Source organism: Harpia harpyja, chromosome 2 (genome assembly GCF_026419915.1).
Source record: "Harpia harpyja isolate bHarHar1 chromosome 2, bHarHar1 primary haplotype, whole genome shotgun sequence".
Classification (NCBI taxonomy): Eukaryota; Metazoa; Chordata; class Aves; order Accipitriformes; family Accipitridae; genus Harpia; species Harpia harpyja.
Window position 1 is genome coordinate 29,581,502 of NC_068941.1, and position 23,097 is coordinate 29,604,598.

At 39.3% G+C, this 23,097-nt stretch overlaps 1 protein-coding gene across 7 annotated transcripts; it reads left to right on the plus strand.

Moving 5' to 3' along the window:
* The first annotated feature begins 88 nt into the window (after positions 1-88).
* Positions 89-21,104, plus strand: YTHDC1 (YTH N6-methyladenosine RNA binding protein C1). 7 transcript variants are annotated; one of them, XM_052774157.1, is made up of 18 exons: positions 103-236; positions 1,835-1,969; positions 4,200-4,301; positions 4,916-5,244; positions 5,375-5,729; positions 7,019-7,108; positions 7,615-7,668; positions 8,296-8,390; positions 10,307-10,415; positions 10,512-10,629; positions 11,714-11,798; positions 13,703-13,869; positions 16,392-16,474; positions 17,921-17,957; positions 18,050-18,089; positions 18,194-18,256; positions 19,846-19,980; positions 20,672-21,104. In XM_052774157.1, exons 1-18 carry the CDS (start codon positions 209-211, stop codon positions 20,894-20,896), a joined length of 2,250 nt encoding a protein of 749 aa, XP_052630117.1. In that variant the 5' UTR covers positions 103-208; the 3' UTR covers positions 20,897-21,104. The 7 variants fall into 7 exon arrangements, with proteins under 7 accessions (XP_052630146.1, XP_052630154.1, XP_052630117.1 ...); XM_052774178.1 differs by lacking the exon at positions 1,835-1,969 and adding an exon at positions 1,744-1,834 and having other exon boundaries at positions 117-236; XM_052774150.1 differs by having other exon boundaries at positions 129-236; positions 1,744-1,969.
* The last annotated feature ends 1,993 nt before the right edge of the window (positions 21,105-23,097 follow it).

Here is a 23,097-nt window from a genome sequence, read left to right on the forward strand (position 1 = left end):
CGCGGGACCACTTCACCCGCGCGCCCTCGCCCCGCCTTCCACCGCGCATGCGCCGCCCGTCATCTGTCCGCCCCCTCCGCCCGCGGCGCCCTGTGACGCGCGGAGCGTAAACAAAGCGGTGCATTCTGGGAAGAGGGAATCGTTACGTGCAGGAAGAGGGAGCCTCCATCTTAGGTGCTCGACGCGTCGCGGCGGCGGCGGCGGCGGGATGGCGGCTGATAGCCGGGAGGAAAAAGGTATCCGGTGCTAGGGGTGGGGGTGATAGCTAGGCCCCGGGGAAGGGGGGGTGGCTCGGGCGGGGGGGCCGCCCCCTCCTCAGCCACCCCCCCTCCTCGGGGCCTGCGTGGTTACTGGTGCTGGGCCTTCACTCTGGGAGACGTCCGTGAGGGGAGCGGAGGGGCGGCGGGGCCGGGAGGCCCTCTTCGAGGGCGATTTTCGTAGTCTTTAGACGTGGCCTGTGGGCAGGCGGTCCCTGTTGTGCGCTAGGGTGCTGGAGATGATCGGGCCATCGTGCCGTAATGTGGTACCCCGGCGGCAGTGGGCTCAGGGCAAGGTGACTTGAGCAGCGGGAATAGGAATAAGTTCGTGGGCCATAAGTTTAACGTTATTGGCAGTGGGTTACTGCTGGTTATTTTCTCGCAGAAAATACCTGCTTTTGTTTATTTCTGCTTTGATCCCTAGCCGTATTTTTTTGCAGGTTTTTGTGCCGAGGGACGTAGTTACTTTAGCAAGCAGCAGCTGAGTTGGAATATTATTTTGGTGATTTTCGCTTGGCTTTTTGCAGTCAGTTATGCTTTCTAGGCCCTGTGGGTAAATAAATTTGAATTAAAGGAATTGAACGTTTCCAGGGTAACGTATATTCACAACTCTTATAACTGCTTGTCACTGTACACAAAAGCTGAAGTGATCCGCATGTTGTCTATGAGGTTATATGAGTCAGTCATCACAAAATAATCCATTTAAGAAGTAAAAACAAAGTTTAGATGTAGAAGATTGCTGTTTGGTGGTTAGCGCAGATGATAGCAGTGTTACAAAAAGGTAAAGGATCACTGTGGTGTTGTAGTTTGGTTTACATTGTTTTGGATTTCTATGGTATATATTTCATGTAAAGTTTTTTGCAGGATAGATGTCCGTAAAATGTTTTTGTCAGAGTGGTGAAAGTTTGCTGTCTCTAATATTTATTGTGAAATTAGATCACATGGAAAATTCCCACTAGATTTTGTTGGAACTGAGAAGTAAAATTATTTCTGGTGCTTGATTCTTAACAGTATTATTGTAAGACTGGTGGGGCAGGATACGATCAGGTTGTGTTAAAACAGATGTGAGCTGCCACCATCGATGAGCAGTGAAATTGAAATGTTTACTGTTGTCATCTATAAATTTCTACTCATATAATCATTTATCCAGATGGGCTTGAATTTTTTTATTCTGGGGGGCGCGTTTGGGTTTTTTTTTTAATCACTGACAGTGGTCAAGTCATGAGTAGCAGACAAGAAATGCTTTTATGTGTCGTATTTTAATTTTGGTTTAATTTTCTGTCCTATGAAAGGGATGATTCTGACTGAATAGCAGGTGTTAATGCACTTTTGTAACTGAATTTATTTCTACTGTAAATGCAATGTTATTTTTATTCTCCTTTTGGAAGAGAAATGATGTTTCGCTGCTTTAAAAAGTGGAAATAAATCTCAGATATCCTTTTAGTTTGAAATCACCTGGTCTTATCTCCTCTGTTTGCCAAATCAGATTTTTACTTGGACCCTTCCTTGAATAGATCTAACGCTCATGGCCAGCAGAGGAAAAATGGCCTCCCCAGGTTACTTTCCTGCTGTTTCAGGTGAGTTAAATTTGTTCATGGAAGGATCCAACACACCCCAGAGTCAACAAAAGATGAGTTGCAGGAGAGCCCAGTTGGGAGTGTCTGTAACGAAAAGGACTCATTTGGACCTTCCCCCTTCAGCAGTGATGAACTGTAAGAAATCTGTCCTCTACGGTTTTTCTGTTTCTTTTTTTGTGCTTTTCCTGATGCTTATCTTGATCTGTCTGAGATAATTTAGCTCATCAAGTTGAACACCAACAGTGACAGTTCAGTGAGTGGAATCATCCTGTGGAAGTCAGTTGAGCAGTATACCCGATGCAATTTAGAGACAGGAACTCTGTGTTCAGATTGCCCTTTTTGCATCAGCAGGCTGCTAGATAAATCGAGAAATTTATTTTTAAATAAATCAGGTAGATATATCTGCAGAAGCGGGTCGGGGGGGAACTCATCCTGCTCCTGTCTTTTACATAGTTGTTTAATGTTCCAGCTGTAAACCAGGCCCACCTAACCCAGAAGGGATTTATCAGAAAGTATGTGTCAGACTTGCTTATTCCATTAAATTTTCCTTATCGTTTATTTCTGAACCAGCTAATATGTGAGTCTTAGCACCTCTGAATGCTGCTGCAGTCGCTAAGTTCACTGTAGTTTACTCAAGTATGTTGTTGCCTCACCAAAAGGGAAGCAGCTACAGTTCAATATGTGTGATCTGAGATCGGTGATATGTTTAGTATTCTAATCCTAGTGCACCTCTTTTTTAGTCTCCAGTAAAAAAATCTTGTGCTCTGAACTTCCCTAGTCTTCCGTGGGGAAGCAGAGTGTAAGCCAGGAAATTGCAGCCCAGGTTTAGCAGTTGCACAGCCATGAATCTGACTCTTATGTATCTCATCAGTATCAGCAAGAATATTTGCTGTGGATATATAGGTATCTACAAACATGAAGGGCTGTTCCCAAGAGAATTACAGTGCAGCTCTGTGTTATATTTAAATGCCCTCTAACTGTAAACTGCCAGGGAAAGGTTTGATCCACCTCTCTCTGCACTGCTTTGTTTGCATCAGCTACAGCAATTGTGCAGTTCAGGGACCACTTCTGCATTCCTCTACCACAGGAAATGTGGAGAAATGCCAGCAGAAAAGCTAGCACACATGCTGACTTCAGATTCAGTAGTGTATAGTAGAGATACAATTACAATACTAACTTTTTTTCTGGTGTGGATTGTGTCTTTTTTTAATAGCAAGCTGTAAAACTTCTCTTGTGGCGCAGCTCAAGATTTAGAGATAGACAAGTTGCCAAACTCTGGAGGACTTTGTTTGCTGCCATACCCCAATTTCGTCCAGTACAGGAGTCCTTACCTGCTATTTTATAGTGTTGTACAATGTTTCTTCTACATATACTGTCAACTAGCTGAATCCTTAGAGTTTGCTCTGCTTTCCTTTTCCTGAACACAGAAAACAGAATCAATCATAGTAATATAAAGTGGAAAGAGCTAAGAATTCCAGAGTTTAGGAGAAGAAATATGAGGTTCCAAAATTAATACCTTTTCTGTTATTTTTTGCTTTGCGTGCTTAGGCTTAGTTCACTCTTACTTTTTAAAGTGCTTGAAATACAGATCTGCAGTCTTAAAGCTGGTGAATCCTTCTTCTACCAGAATCGCTATATATCCCCTTTGGTCTCAGGCAAAGTGAAACAGAGTCGGAAACAGGGACACATTCTAAAAGCTGTGTGACCAAGGGTGGTCATTTACTCCTTCTAGCATGAGTTTTCTTAAACTTTTGCGCTTTTGATCAAGGTGAATTAGTTGTAGCTTTTTTTTTTTTTTCCCCAGAGCAGCTCAGAATTAATTATGCAGCAAATAAGTACTACTTTCCCCTTCTTCAGTGGGGTGACCTAGCTTATGTTCTTGTTGTTAACTTGCCCTGTTGCGATTTTTCTGCTTGTAGGTGAACCACAAAACTCACCCTCCTAACACAGCAATGACAACAGAAATAGCACAGCAGGAGGGAAGATGATTTAAGGTGCAAGTTCTTCAGGATTTTGAGGAGAGACGTCACTCCTCTTTGCTTATGGCACTCAGACTATCTCCCAGTCTCCTTTTTCTCACATTTTGTACAGGCTCTTTTGTTAAGCTTTCATTTGTAGGTCAGCCAATTTGGACGTTATTCAGAGGCCTAAATGTATTCCGTGATGTATTTTAATTCTTTTACTGGCTTTGCTTGATCCTTCCAGCTGAAATTGTGGAAATAAATCAAGATGATGTTAATTTTTGCCTTGTGGCAGATATGTAACCGTGAAGGAAATGTTTGGGTTTGTAAATACTAGTTCTACTGTAGTTTACATATCTGGACTCTTTATAGTTGTTTTTAACTTTTTTTTTGTTTGTTTCCAGATGGTGAACTGAATGTTCTGGATGACATTTTGACTGATGCTCCTGACCAAGATGATGAGTTGTATAACCCCGACAGCGAGCAAGATAAAAGTGAGAAAAAGGGTAGGTGACTTTGGTAGTGGATGTCCTGCGGAACATAAATGGTAAACAACGTCTTTCTTATTAGGGTTAAAGTCTTTGAAGCAGTGGTTCTTACAGCCTGATTCAGAGTGTGAAAGAGTTCCGAAAGTTTTTATTTCGTGGACACCTGCTTTTTCATCTGACCTTCCAAGCAAACGGTTAACTAGGTTTCCTTTTATCTCAAAAGCAATTGCTGAGTCTGGCTTGTTGCGAATTCATTTGCTGTTAGAAAATGACTGTCTTTTTTTGTTCCATAAAGTGAAATGCAAATGGAGCAAGGGGGTCCCAAAGTCTGGTCCCAGCTCAGTTCTTGATTTGGCTTTAGGCCAATCCTGTAAGCATTTAATTCAGCATTCCCATATATAAAATTATGAAAACACCTATCAAGGCCCAAATTATTGCTCTTTAGAAGTAAAACATATGTTTCAGAATGTGAGCTGTTCCTAACAATCAGTTCTGAGTGTTGTTGCAAAGCCTACAACTGGAATATGCTACCTATGACTGCAACAGGGGAATTACCTAAAGTAGAAACCTCTGCACAGTTTTTGGTTTGATACACAAAGTAACATTGAACTTGGTATCTCTTTCTATTTAAGGATCAAAAAGAAAAACTGACAGGATGGAAAACGCTGAAAGCAAGAGACAAAAACCTTCTGTGCATTCATCGAGGCAGATGATGCCAAAGCCTCCTAGTTCATCAGTTAGCAATAACAAGAGAATAGTGAGTACAAAAGGAAAACCAGTATCAGAATACAAGAATGAGGAGTATCAGAGGTCGGATAGAAACAAGCGCCCAGATGGTGATCGAAAGACACGCATGTCAAGCAGTTCCAGGGAACCTTATAAAGGACAACCAGAAAAAACTTGCATGAGGAAGAGGGATATTGACAGAAGGGCAAAGTCTTCTACACCAGATGGCTCAGAGGTATTAAATATTCTTGCTGCCTTATAAATAAAGCAATTATATGAGACTTTTATAAGGCACATTCTTAGGACTGTGTGTGCATCCTGACAATGTTATATGACTGCTGATTCACTTTTTCTTTAAACATCAGAGAATCAGGCATGATGTGGATAGAAGACCAAGCAGATCCAGCCATTCTTCTAAAGAAGAGGTGAACTCTGAGGAATATTGTTCAGATCATGAGACTGGCAGTAGTGGTTCCTCTGAACAAGGCAATACAGAGAATGAGGAGGAAGGAATGGAAGAAGAGGAAGATGATGAAGGGGAGGAGGACGAAGAGGTGGAAGAAGATGGGGAGGAGGATGAAGAAGAGTATGAACAAGATGAGAGAGATCAGAAGGAAGGAAATGACTATGACACACGAAGTGAAGCCAGTGATTCTGATTCTGAATCCGCCTCTTTCACAGATGGGTCAGTCAGATCTGGGTCTGGTTCAGATGCATCAGGTAGGTAACATCTAGCATGCTAATCTGAAATACCTTGCCATTGAAAGTTTAGCTGCTTTTAAAAATAACCACTCCCTGACTATGTCAAAAGTAAGCCTTAGTAGCACAAGTCAATAATGTTAATTATGAAATACCATAGGCAAGGAAAAAATTTACTGAAAAGTGATATTTCCTGACACCAAAACTTGTGAATATCAGGCTTACCATGCTGAGGATTCATACTGTTCTTGATTGCTCTGGCCTTGCTGTTCAATGCTTTGAAATGTTAGAATTAGTATTTTCTTAAGTATGTAATGGCTTAGTTTCCCATATGATTGATTTTAACTTGGTGTTGAGCTGTTGGGTATTCATCTAGATGAGTGAGCAAGTAGACCAGTGTAGTAAAAGCACCATCTCCCCAGGGAAGGATAGTTGAATCTTAAATAGCGGCTGCCTTCAGCATAGGAAATCTAAAACTAAGTTGAAATGATTAGCTATTAGGGCTAACTTAGGAAGAGAGAAATGTTTTAAGCAGAAACTAGAAACAAATGCTTCGCAGTTGTGTATTATAACTGGTCCTGACTTACAGATGTGAAGTGTTAATGACGTAAATACTTCTGGGTTTGGCTGTTTCTTGGTTTGTTGGGTTTTGTTTTGTTTTGTTTTTTTTAAGAAAGCGGCTTGCAATCCTGTTAAGATTCTTCTTGTGCATCTTCCTTGTCTGAAGGCTCCATAGGTGGTCATCCTGCTTAACATAATGCCTTTTTTGGTTCAGCTCTGCTGTTTGGAATTAGAGAACAGAAAGGTGTAACCTAAAGACAAGTGAAGCTGTAATAACTGTTCTAAAAAGCTCCGTAGTATAACATAACACTTCTAAGAGTGGAAATAATTGCCTGTGTGCCACAGTGTTTTGTTTTCATACCTCTTGCCATTTTGTTGAGCTCTGAGCAAATGAGCCCCTATCAGTATTGCAACACCATTTGTGCTCTGTGTTGCAAATTTGGCTGAAGAGAAGAGCTAAACCACCCTTAGTAAAACACCTAGGAGATAAATTGTGTCTCTAAACTTTGAACAGAATTACTAATTTTGTGGCATTTGGCTTCCTTTTATGAATGAAAACCTTGAGTAATTAGCACTTACTTCTTTTGTGCGTGATAGTTTTGGGGCAGCAACAGCAATTTTCACATGCAGGCCAAATGCTAACTTCACTATTACAGATCTTATTTTCCTGTCTCAGCACTTTTTATCTCAATTTTGCCTGCCACTTGATGTTTAAAATACTGCTTTTATTTGTTATGGGGTTTTTTTAGATGAAAAAAAGAAGGAGAGGAAGCGAGCTAGAGGTATCTCTCCGATTGTTTTTGACAGAAGTGGAAGTTCTGCATCAGAATCGTATGCAGGTATTATTTCCTTTTATTGCTTGTCATCCTGACTTACATCAAATCTTAATGTGTAATCTAAAATAAATGTAACTGGCTGTAGAGATTTACGGGGTACGTAGCTTTGTATAATTTGGTATTGAATTCTGGCATGTTGTGTGTGGATACCTTTGGGGGGATGTAGGCTTTCTTGTTACTTTAATGCTATTCTGTTGCTTAAGTGGAATTTTCACTTTTTTTTTAAACTTGGAAGATGATGATTCAGTGACTAGTTTTCTGAGTAGGAAATTGTTCAAATACTATTTGAAAAAAAAAAAAAACCCAAACCAAACAACCCAAAACCAAACCAAAACAAAAAAACCAAAACAAAACACTCGTGCACATTGAATAGTATTTTTTGTGTGTGTGGGTGCGCGCCAGAAAGCATAATTTGTCATGAATGAAAATTGTATGTGACAAGGCTGTAGAAATTGTATATTATCTCTATTAAGGCTCAATCTGAACAAATGTACTTTGGCTAAACACAGGTTCAGAAAAGAAGCATGAGAAATTATCATCTTCCGTTCGTGCTGTCCAAAAAGGTATCATTTAAATTTGAATTTTTAATGCATGCCCCATAGCAAGCCATTGTCTCTGTTCATTAAATTACCTGTAATTAGTAATGTTCCGATATAAATCAGTTTGAGCACGTAATTGTTCTGAGCATAACAAGTGAATCTTGAGCTACTTTTGCATATGTTCAGAGTGATGTGCAAAAAGTTCAGTCACTTTGCTCCTTGCAGAGGCAGCAAAGCAAAAAATAAAGTGCTTACATCTGAAAAGAGGAACATTTCAGCATTCTCTGTTGAATGACTTGTGCTGATACAAATGTTACCCAGTATTTATCCAAAGATTCTTAAGCAAGGAAATAAGTCCTGTATATAAGTCCTGTATATCGGAACATCACTGAATCATGCTGATTTTATTTTATTTTTTCTCTACCTGAATATCTGAGTTTTAGTTTTGATTTGGTTTCCCCTGGCATTTTGTGCTCTACAGCTTAGACTTCAAGTTTCAAGTTGGGTGGTTGACTGTGATAATACATAGGTACGAACTGGGTGGGAATCAGTGTATTTTGAAGGAAACAAACAACTATCTACACTCAAAGCAACATTTTTGACAACTGTAAACATTTACAGTTCAGCTTATTTGACACTTTGTTTTTTCAGACCAAACAAGTAAACTTAAATACATTCTCCAAGATGCAAGATTCTTTCTCATCAAGAGTAATAACCATGAAAACGTATCACTTGCTAAAGCAAAGGTATGTTGAATTTTCTTCAAACTGATCACTTTTTCTGTTTTCAAACACACCCACCTTACTATAGTAAAGCATATAAATAGGTGCATTCTTTTCTCCATCACTCAGATCTTCGTAAAGGCAGTGATGAAAGCTGCTGTTCCTTGATTCTTCAAGTGTAGCTATTCTGCTTGCACTGTAACCTAGAAAAGTTTCTAGACCATCAGGCATTTGTCTTGATAAAAGTAGGGTTAAAAAGGAGCCTCAAGGTCTGTTTGATAATGTCCTAAGCCAACCTCTATTGGGAATGCTGTGATGGTATTTTCTCCCTTTCATTAGCACCTTTGTTCATATCGCTGTATTGTGAGGAGGTTCAGAAGGTTGTTTTGGCTTTCATCTAATGCTATAAAAGTAATTTTTTTTCATTTGATTCAGGGATCTGAAGCCTTATTGCAGAAATGTATGCCTGGTAGTGCTGGTGTAAGGGAGTTCTTTGGGAGGGATTCCAGTGCACTGGACTTCAGCTACTGAGGAATGGCACTAGGCCACTCTGGTGGTTTTGTATTTGCATGTGTTATTTGGAACAGCTTGTAGAGAGAATAACTGTGCTGTTGCACAATATACATGGAGTAGGTGATTCTATTAATGAAGATTTTCTAAAATAGAATAGCATTAAAACAATTACATGAATCTTAAAAATCCTGGATAGGTTTGGCTCCCCCACCCCCAGCTTTGGGTGTGATCTGTGCAGCGAACACCATTCTAACTGGTGATTGCTTTAGCTCTTTAGAGGAGTACATCCTTTCTGTGCCTCATCCACACTTGGGGCTGCAGCAGTATACTTGTTCCTAAAGTTCTTGGAGTGGATGCTTTGTCTCTCAGTGTATAGGCATCAGTGCTTTGCCACTGCACTTTCATGAAACTGGCTTTTGTGGTGCCAATGTAATAAGTTCCAGTTCACAACAGGGCTTCACAAGCAGCCTAAAGCAATATACATCTGATTGAAAGCTAGTAAAAAAACCCAAATAGTTCTCTGGTGACTCTAATGAATTGTCTGAGTCAGGCAAGCACTAATCTGAGCACAGAGTAGGACATGAGAACATATCTTCAATAAAAAAGGAAGGGGAAGAACATTTTCTTTGGTAGTTCCAGATCATATTCTGAGGCTGAAGTCTGAACATACTAAAGCAGCATAAGCTTCTCTGAGTTTTCCCAGAGAATGGATTGGGGAGCTGATGTTGCTGAAAAGTAATACAGCAAACTGGTATTCTGTAGCTCAGCTCAGTTGGTACCTTAAAACAAATTAGGTTTTATTGTGCATGGCTACACAATGACTGGTGAAAGGGAAAAGGTAGGAATTAGTAGGTGGGGATGTGGGTGGCTGAACAAACTGTTTTAAGTTATCTTGCCAATTTAAAATGTTGGTCTGGTGTCTTTGATGTTTCTGGCCTTTCACTAAAAGAGTTTTAAAGTCTGCAACCTGTCCTCAACAAATCTGTCACAATGAGAAGGTTACTGAAGTCTGCCTGCCCACCTTTCAGTACATCTGCTGCTGGTTTTTCATAATTTGTGTGTATTATATAATAAATGAACTCCCAAAGTCACTTAAAACATACATTAAAAATACTAAAGGCAAAGGTTTTCATATATCTGTCCATCATTATAATTACAAATGAAACCTTATAGATGGTCTAAATGCATCTGCAGTGTTCAAAAAGGGATTGAAAAGCCAGTGTTTTAAAAGTTTTCTCATGGGGCAGGCTAAAAATATTTTCTGAAGGAACTGAATTTAGCAATACCTTTCTCTTTCCATTATCTTCTATCCCCAGAACACTAGTTTGGTCTTGTTTTCCTCATCTGCACTATATACTTCTGTTAGCTAAATCACTTGAGATGAACTCTTACATTTTGGTGGGGGGGTGGGGGTTGTTTTGTTTTAGGGAGTATGGTCGACACTTCCAGTGAATGAAAAGAAGCTTAATGCTGCGTTTAGATCAGCGAGGAGTGTTATTTTGATATTTTCTGTAAGAGAGAGTGGCAAATTCCAAGGTAAGGGAAAGTGAGCTATTACCAAGGTAAGTGAAAGTTTTATGTGCAGTAGCTTTTCTGTTGTGTCTTTGTTATAATTCATGTGAAATCCTTTAGGATTTGCAAGACTGTCTTCAGAGTCCCATCATGGAGGATCACCTATACACTGGGTGCTGCCTGCAGGAATGAATGCAAAAATGTTGGGAGGTGTCTTTAAAATTGACTGGATTTGCAGGCAAGTAATTGTTCATTTATGTTGCTGTTTAGTAACAAGGCACTACAATACTGTTTATGTGTATTACTCACTCGAGTGCTGACAGAATCCTTTTGAAAACTCAATTCAACCAGAGATCTGTCCTCCAATCTCCCCAAATCCATGCCTCGGTGTTACTGAGCTTGGGACTCAGGTCTGTACCTGACATGCGCTGTAGAAAATATGGGGGTTTTTTATGTAGACAATTAATTAATTTAGAGATTTTTAACACTTGATTGTGTTCCTTCACTGATCTATTGCACTGAAACCAGAAAACTGTATTCTGAAGTCTTTGAATAAAAACAGCTGCTCACTTGAATAGACAGCTGTGAATAAAAAGGAAAAATAAATCCTGTGAGGACAGATCTGTCTTCATCTGACTGAACGAAGAAGATGCTACTGCTCTAAAATAATGTAAGAAATAGTACAGATATTTTGCATAACGTATAGGTTGTGAGCAGTACGTTCATTGATTTAACTGAGTATGTCTTACAGAAAAGATTTTAAACCTCTCTTAGGAAAAAGAGCTGTCTCAGTCCTGTGAGGTACATTGCATGGTTGTACAAGCACTTTGGGCTGCCAGGAAGACTAAATACAGGGAAGGCGAGACTTTGAATTAATGAAAAATCTAGGTTGAAAAGGTCCTCTGGAAGTTACTGACTCCCACCTCAAGCTCAAAGTGGTTTTAGCTTCGTAGTTAGGTCAGGTGCTCAGGGATTTATTTCAGTAGGTACCATGAGCTACCACCTCACATAGAGACTGGTCAGCATATTCAGATGGTGAGATAATAAGCAAGCACGATCTCGATATTGTACAAAGACAAAAACCCAATTCTTTAATAGGATAAGCTGTAATGGTATGGACTATACTAGTTAATACTGGAATAAGTCAAAGTGGAAATCTTCGGTTACTAATATTTATTATGTACTAATACGTGCATTCAGAGACCTGACAGTGCAAAGGGTAACAGGATTATTTTGTATGTAATGTCCTGCTGTATGCATTTTTAATTTCTTTTAATGAAAAATGGAGGCAAAACTATAAATGATGCCACTTGCATATTTAGGCGTGAATTGCCGTTCACTAAGTCTGCTCACCTGACCAATCCTTGGAACGAGCATAAGCCAGTAAAGATTGGACGCGATGGACAGGTTTGTTAATTTTTTTTTTTTCTATGACCCACATCTAGTGCTTGCTTTCAGCTTTGTATGTACAGAAGATGTGGAATCTTTTTAGATCAGTTGTTACTTGCAGTAGAGTACTGTGACAAAGGCACTTGGCTTATTTCTAATGTTATTGCGGAAGAAGGAAACAGAAAACAATATGGTGCCAATTCTGTTGTCATCTTTGTGATAAGCAGTGTTTGATGCTTCAAAACTATGTGATATTTTGGATTTGAAATGTAACGTGCCTTGCATTGTATGGTGTGCAAACCTATATAGCATCAGTTTTTAAGAGCAAGTTCTGGTGTTTCCAGCTGTGTTCTGCGTTGCATTTTTTTTATGTACTGTATTGCTTAGGGCATAGACTCTACCATTATAAAGTATATGCTAAGTAAATTTTAAATGGGGTGGCTCTTTGTCTGGTCAGGCATACCAGAGTGCAGGTATGTTGCTGTCATCAAGTAACCCAGCCTTGACTAAAATAACAGGTTCTGCTTTCTTAAGGCAAGATGGGAGTTGGATAATCCCCATACTGTATGGAAAATGTAGGCTCTGTGTGTTATTTTGCCCACAGACATGTTCAGTTTGTTGGGTAGCAGAAGTAAAAGAATATTTTCGGTCTTGTTTTTAACTCAGTGTGAACTTAAAAAAAAAAAAAAAAAAAAAGTATTTCAGTTAACTTTGTTTCTGTTATATGGTCAAGGAAATAAATTTTTTAATGTTTTGTCCACTTCACTGTAGAGTTGCAATCTAGATGTGGGTTTCATCTTTTTTCATAAAATTGCTGTGCTCTTAGGTACTGGGCAAGCATTGTCTGATGCTTGCTCTCCCTGCTTTTCAACTCGGGTTATTTCCTGAAGTGGTTGTTGTTTATCCATTTACATTTTGTGTAACTCTGAATGGATCTCTATTCTGAGGATGTGTACACCGACCTGTTTGCATTTGCGACATCCTTTGGGAAGGCGTTCCACAGGCCTGCTAGTCACCAGGTTGAAGAAGCGCTTTTTTAGATTATTTTGCACCTGGCTCCTGCTAGCTTCATTTGATGGCCCTGAGTTCTTGTACTGGAAGAGGGAGTCAACAAGCTGATTGCTGTCCCTCTCTCCTCCAAACAGCTTATGGTGTTGGACGTTCCCATTGTATCCATCTTGTCCCCCATACCCCACATAATCCTCTTTTATTCTAGGCTGGAGAGACCTGACCTGCTCAGTCATTGCATGTAGGAATTGTTGCACTCATTCAGTTATCTTTGGTGCCCTGTTTTGAAGCTTTTCCATTTCTACTGCCCCGCTATTTTTTGAGATGCAGGGGTCAGAACTGCACCCGGTATTTAAGGTGTGGGTGGAACATGGACTTTCAGTGTGGTATAATGACTTTCTTGTTCTGTGTTCCTTTCCTAATAATCCTGACCACACGATTTGCTTGTTTTGACTGCTGTCAAGCATTGAGCTGGTATTTTGATGGACCTGTCTATCATACACTGAAGAACTCACTTTTGAGTGGTAATAGTCAACTTCTGTCAGGCCATGGCTTTATATGTGAAGCTGGGATGGATTTTTTTCCTACGTGTGTCACTTTTCTCTCTGTAATAGGTGATCATTTTCTTTGTGATGAAAAACAGTCCTCTGATTTTGTAGCAAAACAGTGATGTGGCCTGTATGTCTCATGGGAAGATATGGTTGCCCCAAGTGTTGGACTATTTTATGAAAATTCTAAGTAGTGCCTAAAGAGTGAAAGGTAATGTAAGTGAATTTTGCTCTGTCTCTAGTGATACTGAAATCTCTTCGAAGTGTCTTTTTTTTTTTTTTTTTTAATGTATGTTGTCAGTGTATTTGGGGAGAGTTTCATTTCTTCAGTTTATAAACCACTACTGAACTTCTAACTAATTCTAGGAAATTGAGCCGGAATGTGGAACCCAACTTTGTCTTCTCTTCCCTCCTGATGAAAGTATTGACTTGTATCAAGTCATTCATAAAATGAGGCACAAGAGAAGAATGCACTCACAACCCCGATCAAGAGGACGGCCATCCCGTCGAGACCCTGTTCGGGACGTGGGAAGGTTAGAAACGTTCTTTGGACTGATAATAGGCACATGTATCAGAATAACGTGATGGAGGAATGTGATTCGTCAAAGCTTTCCCTGCGATAAAGAAGAGAGAAAATCCTCAAATCAAGCTGCATGGACAAGTTTGTGGCTTCATTGAGGATTTCACATGGTTCCCCGGTCTGTCATTTTTCAAGAGGAAAATGGGGATCTTTGCTTTTGCAGAAAAAAGCTCTTAAAGTGCTGTCTAGTTTAGACTAGATCATTTACTGAGATAATGCAACGTGTAATGCTAGATGTAGGTAAGCTTGGCTTGATTATAAGCAGGCTAGATGGAGAGAAGGAAATATTTATATGCCAAAAATGTGTTAATATCTTGTAAAAGCCTTTTCTTTCAGGTGTGTCTCTGGATAAGCCTTATCAAATATGGGACTTTTATAAGGATCACTTAGAATTTTGCAGAAGATGCCGCCTCATTTTGAGGATAAAATATTTAAGTTATTTTGATATTCAAGAGGAGCATTATTGGGACTGTTTCAAATTGTGTCACCGTGATGTGTTAACCCCATTGCCAAATATTCTCTAACATGTAACCACTGAATTCACACATCTTGCTGAGCTTCTGAAAACAGTAGGTTCTTTCCAAAAGGGATCAAGTGGCCCTTGGAGACCCGGCAACAAACCAAAAAGAATGGCTGTTGCTGTGTCTGTATATACAACCTTTCCAGATGCTGGCAGTACCTGTGGACTTAAAGTATTTTTAGAGGATCGACATGGTTATTGATCACTGCTATATGAACTTAACATCATTTTCCAGAAAAAAAGGGGGTATAACTTGTTACAGAATTGGAGAAGTCTTTGCAAAGAACTGATATTAGCCCTCCTGCCAAACACCTTTTCCCCGTGTAGCCATTTTGCATACAGACTGATGTATGGTTTGGGCTGAAACCTTTGATTAAGTTTCCTCTTTGTGGAAACATCCTGTGGTAGGTACAGATACCCAACAAGAGTCCCCATTTCCTTGAGCTTAAAAAAAGGACACTGTAACGAGTAGGTAGGAGGAAACCTGGCAGCGCCCCCATATTTTTGGCTTTAAAGGACTGAACACCAAGATGGCTTTTGAAGTTAAGCTAAGAGGTTTCCAGTGCAATAAAGTATATACAAGTGAAGGTTTTGCAATGGACTGCAAACTATACATATAACACCACCACACCTTCTCAAGCCTGCCAGGGCCTCCATTTATGTATGTGGCTTACAGCTTAAAGTCAGTAGTTGGACTACTATATGAACTGTTTCTATCATATTTTATACCGGTCGTAAATGCACTCTCAAAACTACAAGAAAGCGGTATGTTTATTCTTTACACCAGCTTTTATTTTCCTTGATCTGATTTTGCTGTAGATGCAACTGCTTTGGTTTTTGGGCTTTTTGCTCATAGTAAAGAATCTGCTTTCGTTTTAAAAAGCTTAGTAACTGGGTATGGTGGGCTTTAAAGACTGAAGTCGGGAAGGGGGAGGAGAAATGACTTTATAAATGAGCTTGTTACTCAGCGAGCAAGTTGCACAGTAATTAAGCGATATAAGAAAGTGTTGATTTCTTGTCTTGTCATAAGGAATTATATTGCTGGGGGGGAAGGGAATGGATTTGTAGCTGCTTTGTGTTTAGAAACACTGTTATGTTAGCACTAGAGTCTCCCGTTAATGTTTATGTACCTTGGTGGAGCAAAATTAGCAGCCAGTTTTCAGTTCTTTATTAAACATAACAGCAACTGGAATGTAACTGTTTTATAATCAAACTTCCTCCCAGAGAGCGAAGTTCTTAAAAATAACATCTCTTCCATCAAAGAGCTGTTTTATAGAAAGGAGCCCCAATTATTTTAATTATTAGGAAGCTTAAGCGTTCTTAAATTTTCTGTAAAAGGCACCAATGCATTGCTGGTAAATTGCATAGAACAGAAGTTGTTAGAAATAATATCATTGGCCTACCCAGTTAGAAAAGCTACAGTGAAGGAAGCAATTTCACAAAGCATGTGCAGTTTTATTTATAAATGTTATGGAAACAGACCTTTTATAGAATTCTTTAGCCCATAGCTGTCAAATACAGCAATGTCCATGCCTTCTGACTGTGATGATATATTTTGCCATCTATTTTCACTGTATTTAGTTCTGTAAATTCTTTTGTTATCCAATAGGTTGTTTCAAAATGTAATGTGGAAAGTGTAATGTTAAAGCTTAAGTCTGAGATTGTTTTAGACAAATTTGTTACACTTTGTTTGGTATGAAGGTACAGTTGGGTAGAGTTCCTTCCTTAACTACCAAAGCTCCTGTAGCCAGAAAGTAACAGTGGAGGGTATTTAATCGGACTGTTGTTCTTGATTATTTGAGTTCAAATTTAAAGCTGTAGAACATTTTGAAGCAGATGAAATTCAGAATGATTAAATTGAGAACCTGGGCAGCTCAAGCTATTCCTGTGAGGTATTCTGCTGTGACGAATGCTCCAAGCAACCTTGTTTAATCTTTGATATCTAATTTGTGTAGGCGTCGACCAGAAGATTATGATATTCATAACAGCAGAAAGAAACCAAGGATTGACTATCCCCCTGAGTTTCACCAAAGACCAGGTTAATATCTTACTATGAAGATTTGTGTGCACCAATTCACAAATGTTTTCTCTTTTAGCGTATCCTCATTAATTCAAAAGTAAAATACTGGTATGACTGGGATATAAGAATGGGACTTGTCCCAAGTGCTGCCTGCTGGTTTACCCCACCTCTCGCAGAAGTCAGTGACACTGTTTCACTGGTTTGAGAGAAGAGCAATGAGTTAATCCAGGCTGAGCCCTTTTAAGAGCCTTAGAATTGTGTACATTGTTGTGAATGATCCTCTCAAGTGCTTTGTTAATATGGGCACAAGAATTGGTTTGACCTACTTGTCAATGCACTAATTGTCAAATTAAAATGTTTATCACAAATTTCCAACTGGGAAAGTCAGCTGAGATTGCATGACTAGCAGCCTGTTGTTTAGAGATGACGGTAGACATTTGGTTATGTTTTCAAGAGAGAATTTTTTCACAAGCTTGACATGAGAAAGGGAGGGGGAAGTTTCACTGCTTTTTATAAGAGGGTCTAATGATGAGTTTGAGAAAGGAATTTTGTTCTCCAGAAAGAAATATTTGCAGCGGTAATGCAGCAACAATACTGGTAATATTGCAGGTTTGTGTTTTTTCTTCAGAAAGCAATTATTAAGAAATTGTCACTTTTAATCTACCGAATTTTGCTTCACTGCTATTAGAAATATGTATTCCATTATTTTAGTAATAGATTTCTAAATCTTTCTTAAGAACCTGCCTTTATCTGTCCAGCTTGACTGCAAAGACTGTGTTCTTCGATGTAAAAAGAGTGTTGTTGCTGCTCCCTGGGTTCCCAAGACCATTGTTTAGAGTACAGAACAAAATTTCGTAAAATATTGAAGCATTATTTTATTAGCATAAGCATGCTTGGTGTTTTGCACCATTTTACTGAGCTCTTTAAAGTTTACTTCCTGGGATTTACCAAAGCTGTAAGAATTCTTTGCCCTGTGGGGCTTTTCCAGATGTTTTTTAGATTGTTTTTAATTTTCTGTGTAACAGTGTGTCCAAAACCTATTAGGCAATCAGCCTTAAGAGTTGCCCAGGTGAACACATTCTACTCAATACACAGCTAGTAAGTAGTTACAGCCATATGCTCACTACCAAGGGACAGTACCTTCAAATTTGTGGGCGTTCCCAATTCGTTTGACTAAAATTCAAGTCTTTATTTGCACAGACACCCCCTTGCATGTTTGTTTGTACTGTGTGCAGGTTCCTGTGGGTGTGTCTGTATCATTTTTTTGCCACTACATTATACTGTTTTTCTGTACTGTCTACAAGAAGTAAGTTTTTGAGAGTTATTTTGAAAGTCAGGGTAATGGCAGGTAGACACACCTTCATAGCTGGCACAAAATGAAAGGACAGTTTGTAATGAGTATATTTTTTAAGACTGTTAATTTGAGATGGTAAATTGAATTAATACTGCTTGATGTTCGAACAGGGTATATAAAGGATCCCAGATATCCTGAAGTAGACAGGTAAGGTGTGTTCATGTTATTCATTTTATGCCCTGGTAACTTGTCTGTATGGATAAATTGGATTTAGTTCTACAAATTTTTATTCCCAACAGACGATTTTCAGGAGTTCGACGAGATGTATTTTTAAATGGGGTAAGTTGGTGCATGCAGACTTTTGGGGAACTTTTTATATTCAGCTTTCTGCGCTTCCAAAGAACACTCATCACAAATGTTAATATTACTGTCTTTCATTTTAGTCCTACAATGATTACGTGAGGGAATTCCACAACATGGGACCACCACCACCATGGCAAGGAATGGTTTGTGTCTTGTTGAATTCAGTTTTTCTCTGTAGAATATGGCACTTTTTTGTTCCATGCTAGAGGAGCCTAGCATATCAATGCGTGCTCAACTCTTCCCTTTTCGTAAAATGTATCTTTGCTGTAAGTATGTAGAATTTTTAGGGGAAAAAATTATTTATATAATGTATTTTGTAATTTACTTAGCTCTCAGCAGTAGTCCAGCATTCTAGTAAGCAATACAGCAGCAGGAATCTGGCTTGGTTTGAACCTACAAGGAACTGAAAGCTCTGAGGAAATAGCAGAACCCTCCTTTAACCTACACAAGAGGGTGTGATGAAGTTTTGTACTCCACTAAGTATTCATAGTAATTGGCTTTCTCTCAAACAGCAAAGGCGTCAAAGAGGTGGACTTGCTGCAGAGGCTCATGGAACGGGCTGGCATGCTCTATTGTTGTGCAGTGGCTTGCTTTTGGCTATGGCAGTGAAGCATGCAGGAAAGTAGCAGAATGTACTGCACACCGTAATCAAAATAAGTCTTGCTGTATTGCAGCCTCCACTGAAATGCACTTTTTTTCCAGTCAGATGAGCATATGTATGAGTGCACGTATCTATGGCTACATACATGGCAATTAACTGATAGTTCACTTGTACAGCTGTGGTTTTGCCATCATATCAGGAATAACAGTCATTACAACTAGTTATTTTGGTTATATTTAGTAATTCTGGCCCTGAAGGTCCTGATTTTGGTTAACTGTAATGAGTCTTTTGGCTCTTGTGTATGTGCAAATGAGCAAAAGGCAGTGCCAGATGTAGACGTGCTGCTATAGCCTCATTTTTCTCAGCTGAAGCACAACTCTGGTTTGTTGTAATTGACGGAAGTGAACGAAGTGGTCAGATGGGGAGGAAAATGGTTTTTCAAACACAGCTAAGCCTCCAGAAGCTCCCAGTTTTTTTCTCCCCTCTTCCCCATTCTGAATGCTGTCCAAGTAGTCATGCTACAATCCAGCATTTCCACCTAATTCCTTTGTGACAGCAATGCAAGTAAAGATGCTTCAGTAATAAAGGAAAGAAAGGCCTTGCTGATTGAAGAAATGGAAACAGGCAAGAGATGTCTTGTTAAAAAACAAAAAGAAATTATCTGCTAGCCTTTTGTGAAATAATTCCAGAGTAAGTGTGTTCATTTAAAATAGGAATATATTCATAAGCAATGGCACTAAAAAGACTCATTTCTTTAAGAACTTGCTGGTTCAGACAAAATTCACATTCCATATGCATGGATTAAAAAAAAAAACCCAACCACCATATTTAAGTAGCAGAAGTTTTATGTACAGTATCACTTTGAGGCAGATACGGAAAGAAGGTGTGTTTGGGGTTTGTGGAGGGTGTTGGCCAAACTTCTAAAAAAGCAATGGTAGAAAAGTAGTAAAGCATGCCAACCTAATGAAAAATAGTCTGCCATTCAGTTAGGAGGCTGTGATTGAATAGATGTAGATGTCATGTTTTCCATCTGAATGAAAGTAACCTCTGCTCTTAATTCCCAGCACTCAGCCTTGTGTGCATTCCTTTGTTTTGAAACACTCAACAAACTTTACTGTAACTTTCTTGTAGCCACCATATCCAGGTATGGAGCAGCCACCACACCACCCTTACTATCAGCACCATGCACCTCCACCTCAAGCTCACCCTCCATACTCAGGACATCATCCTGTACCACATGAAGCAAGATACAGAGACAAACGAGTAGTAAGTGCCCACAGAGACAGAGGGGGAGGAGAGTCTGCAGGCCAGAGTAGGAATTTGGGGGTACAGATGTAACCTAACCTGAGATTTGTTGACTTTGATAAACTGTGTTTTTAAGACGTGCATTAGTTTTCATTGGAAAGATCAGTTATTTAGACTGACTACAGACTTCCAGCATCTTCGAAAAGCCTCTCTCTCCCAGGTGATGTAGAAGTGCAAAATTCTGAGAACATACGCTTAAACTGAGGTGTGTGCTTAAAATGACTTCCAGCTGTCTAGTTCTGAAACTTTTCATGATGAAGCCCAGTTTGAATAAGGACATGCTTGCACTCATGCATAAACAAATTATCAGCAGAAGAGTTTGTGTTTTGTAACTTTTTACAGGCACATCAAAAAACAGGGTAGATTGTTAAATAATTTCTGTTAGCTGGCTTTGAAGGCTGCTTAGCTTTCAGGTCTCTTGCTGGTATCTGGCATTTGACCCCAGCTTCTGCACAGTGGAAGCACAGACATAGTGCTGCCCTGAAGATGAAAGAAGAAATTTGTGCTTATGGATGCTGGACATAATTTTTTTTTTTTTTTTTTTTTTTAAATACTGGTCTTTCCCCAGATTTTCAACCAGTCTTACAGATAAGGGAAAGGAGGGGATTTTAATCTGGGAAAGAAAATAAACAAAGCTGTCCTTTCATCACAGCACGACTATGACATGAGAGTAGACGACTTTCTTCGCCGCACACAAGCAGTTGTCAGCGGTCGGAGAAGCAGGCCTCGGGAGAGGGACCGAGAGCGGGAACGGGACCGTCCTAGAGATAACAGAAGAGACAGAGAACGTGACAGAGGTCGTGATCGGGAAAGGGAGAGAGAGAGGATTTGTGACCGGGACAGAGACAGAGGTGAAAGAGGTAGATACCGAAGATAATCTATCTGGAACCAGTGCTCACTTGAAACAAAAAAAGCTTGTATTTTTTTGTGTGTTTACAAGTAGTACATTTTATTTTCAGCTGTCTACTTAAAGTTCGTTGTGTAGAAGGATTTATAATGACCCTCTCTATTCCAAGCATGCAGTGAACTATGAACTGGAAAAACTCAAATCGGCCAAAAATAAAATGCGCAAAGCTGACACTCAACTTCGCATTTCTATTGGAGCAGAATGGAAAACAGCTAAGAATGTAGATACTGATTAATTCTCAATAAGTGTTCATCTACTTAGTGAGTTCATTCTAGGTTTTTGAATACTGATGGATAACTGCCATAATTTTTTTTGCTTTGATGTTTTCTTCCTGTAGTTTCACATGGTTCAGTGGGAGAATGCTGCTATCAAGTATGCAAATATTGAAGTATGATTTATTTGACTGTATGGCAGTGTTGTAGCAGCCTTTTTTTTTTTTTTTTTTGTTCTCCCTCCCCTTTTTAAAGCCTATCTGTAAAGTCAAGTGTTTTTTCAGTCTTCAGTAATGAAAGCAATATTAAGAAGACACTATTGATACCTAATTTTTAACCTTTTTTAAAAATCTTCCCGTGTTCAGTAACATTTTGGTCAATTCTCTTGTCTAGTCTCTTTCCAAAAATGTACACATTGCTTGGAATGTTCACAACCTGCGTGTGTGGAACCAGAAAATATTGCTGTATTCTACATTGCTACCATTTTTTTTTTTTTTTTTATAAAAATAAATTGGTAACTATTGAAATGATCAAAACTCCAGATCGGGTTTCTTGGTCTTCTAAGTTTGCCAGCTTTGATAGATTCTGGCAGTTCTAGGGAAGTATTTGTGTTCAAGAATAGTTTAAAGGTTCTTCTGATAGGTGAAGTTGTTCTGAAGCCTGAATTTAGGAAAAGGACTGCTGCAATAAAAGGTAATTGCTTTTCTGTTTCCACAGTGAAGTAGTCAACTTATAGCTCCTGCGGCTAATCAGAGTTACTAGGGCCTTACATGTTCAGCTTAATCAAATGATCTTTGGGCTATTGAGAGGCTGTCCTTGGCCATAATCATACCTGTCTCCCAGGAGTGTGTTAATCCTGCAAGATCCAGACTCTCCCCATGTCTTCTTTGTAGTGATTACTGCATCACTTGTTATTTCTCTTAATTAGGAAATATTTGAGTCTAAATGCCAATGGTAAAACTGTGAAAAAAGGGAAGTAAAACTTGTGGTGGAAGTTGTTCAGTTTTTCCAGCAATTTCCTAGTTCTCAAAACTTGTATGAGTAGCACTGCTCAGTGGACTTCTTCATAGCCTTTCTTCAGTGTCTTCTCATGTAACAAAACCAGATTGTAGCATGTGCTTTAAAGACCTCTAACTCCACAGTGCTGAGTGCTGTAGCTGTTTTTATAAACTGCAATACAGGATTGGCCATGGTGTGGCAGTTGTGGAAACATGGGGTTTAGATCTGACAAGAATTTGGCCTCTGTATGTTTTAGTCTACACAGCTATAGTAAACATCTACTTGTGCTAAGCAAAAAGTTTGACCTCCAACATGCAAGTATGTTGGCATTTTTTAAACACTACACGAAGTTGAACATAGGTTTGGGTTCCTCAAAACAGTTTACTGTGCACCGAGAGGTACACATATTAGCAGTAGGATTAGATCAATCTATCAAATTCAGTACACGTACTGTGTCTAATTGGAGAAATGCATCATAGACCACCTTCATTCTTTGATATCTTTCCCTGGTTTATATACAGATTCTGGAAAGAAGAGGGGGTTTTGATTTTGGTTGGTTTTCTTTTTTACTTCTTAAATTCAATACAAGAGAAGCCAAATTTCTCTGAAGATGTTACAGAAAAGAAGCACCTCCTTAAAGTGACTGCAGAGCACTTTCTCTGTCCAACTTTTCCCAGCTATCCTGTTTCCTGTGTTAGGCCTATCTGACCAGTGTCGATGCAGTATGCTAGGAGGCTTGCTGGCCTTCTGGCAACCAAACTGACATCTCAGCAAATCTTCCACTTGCAGAAGCTGGATGATGGGGGCTGTTAGTGATCAAGCTTGGTGGAGCTGTGCCTAGGGACACAGCTCTATGAACAGGTATAGCAACACCTTTCAGATCTGGGGCCTGTAAGTGGTCTTCTAAGATCTGCGGCCTGCTGTTCTGCTTTCTGTTCACTATGCATATTTCAATATGCA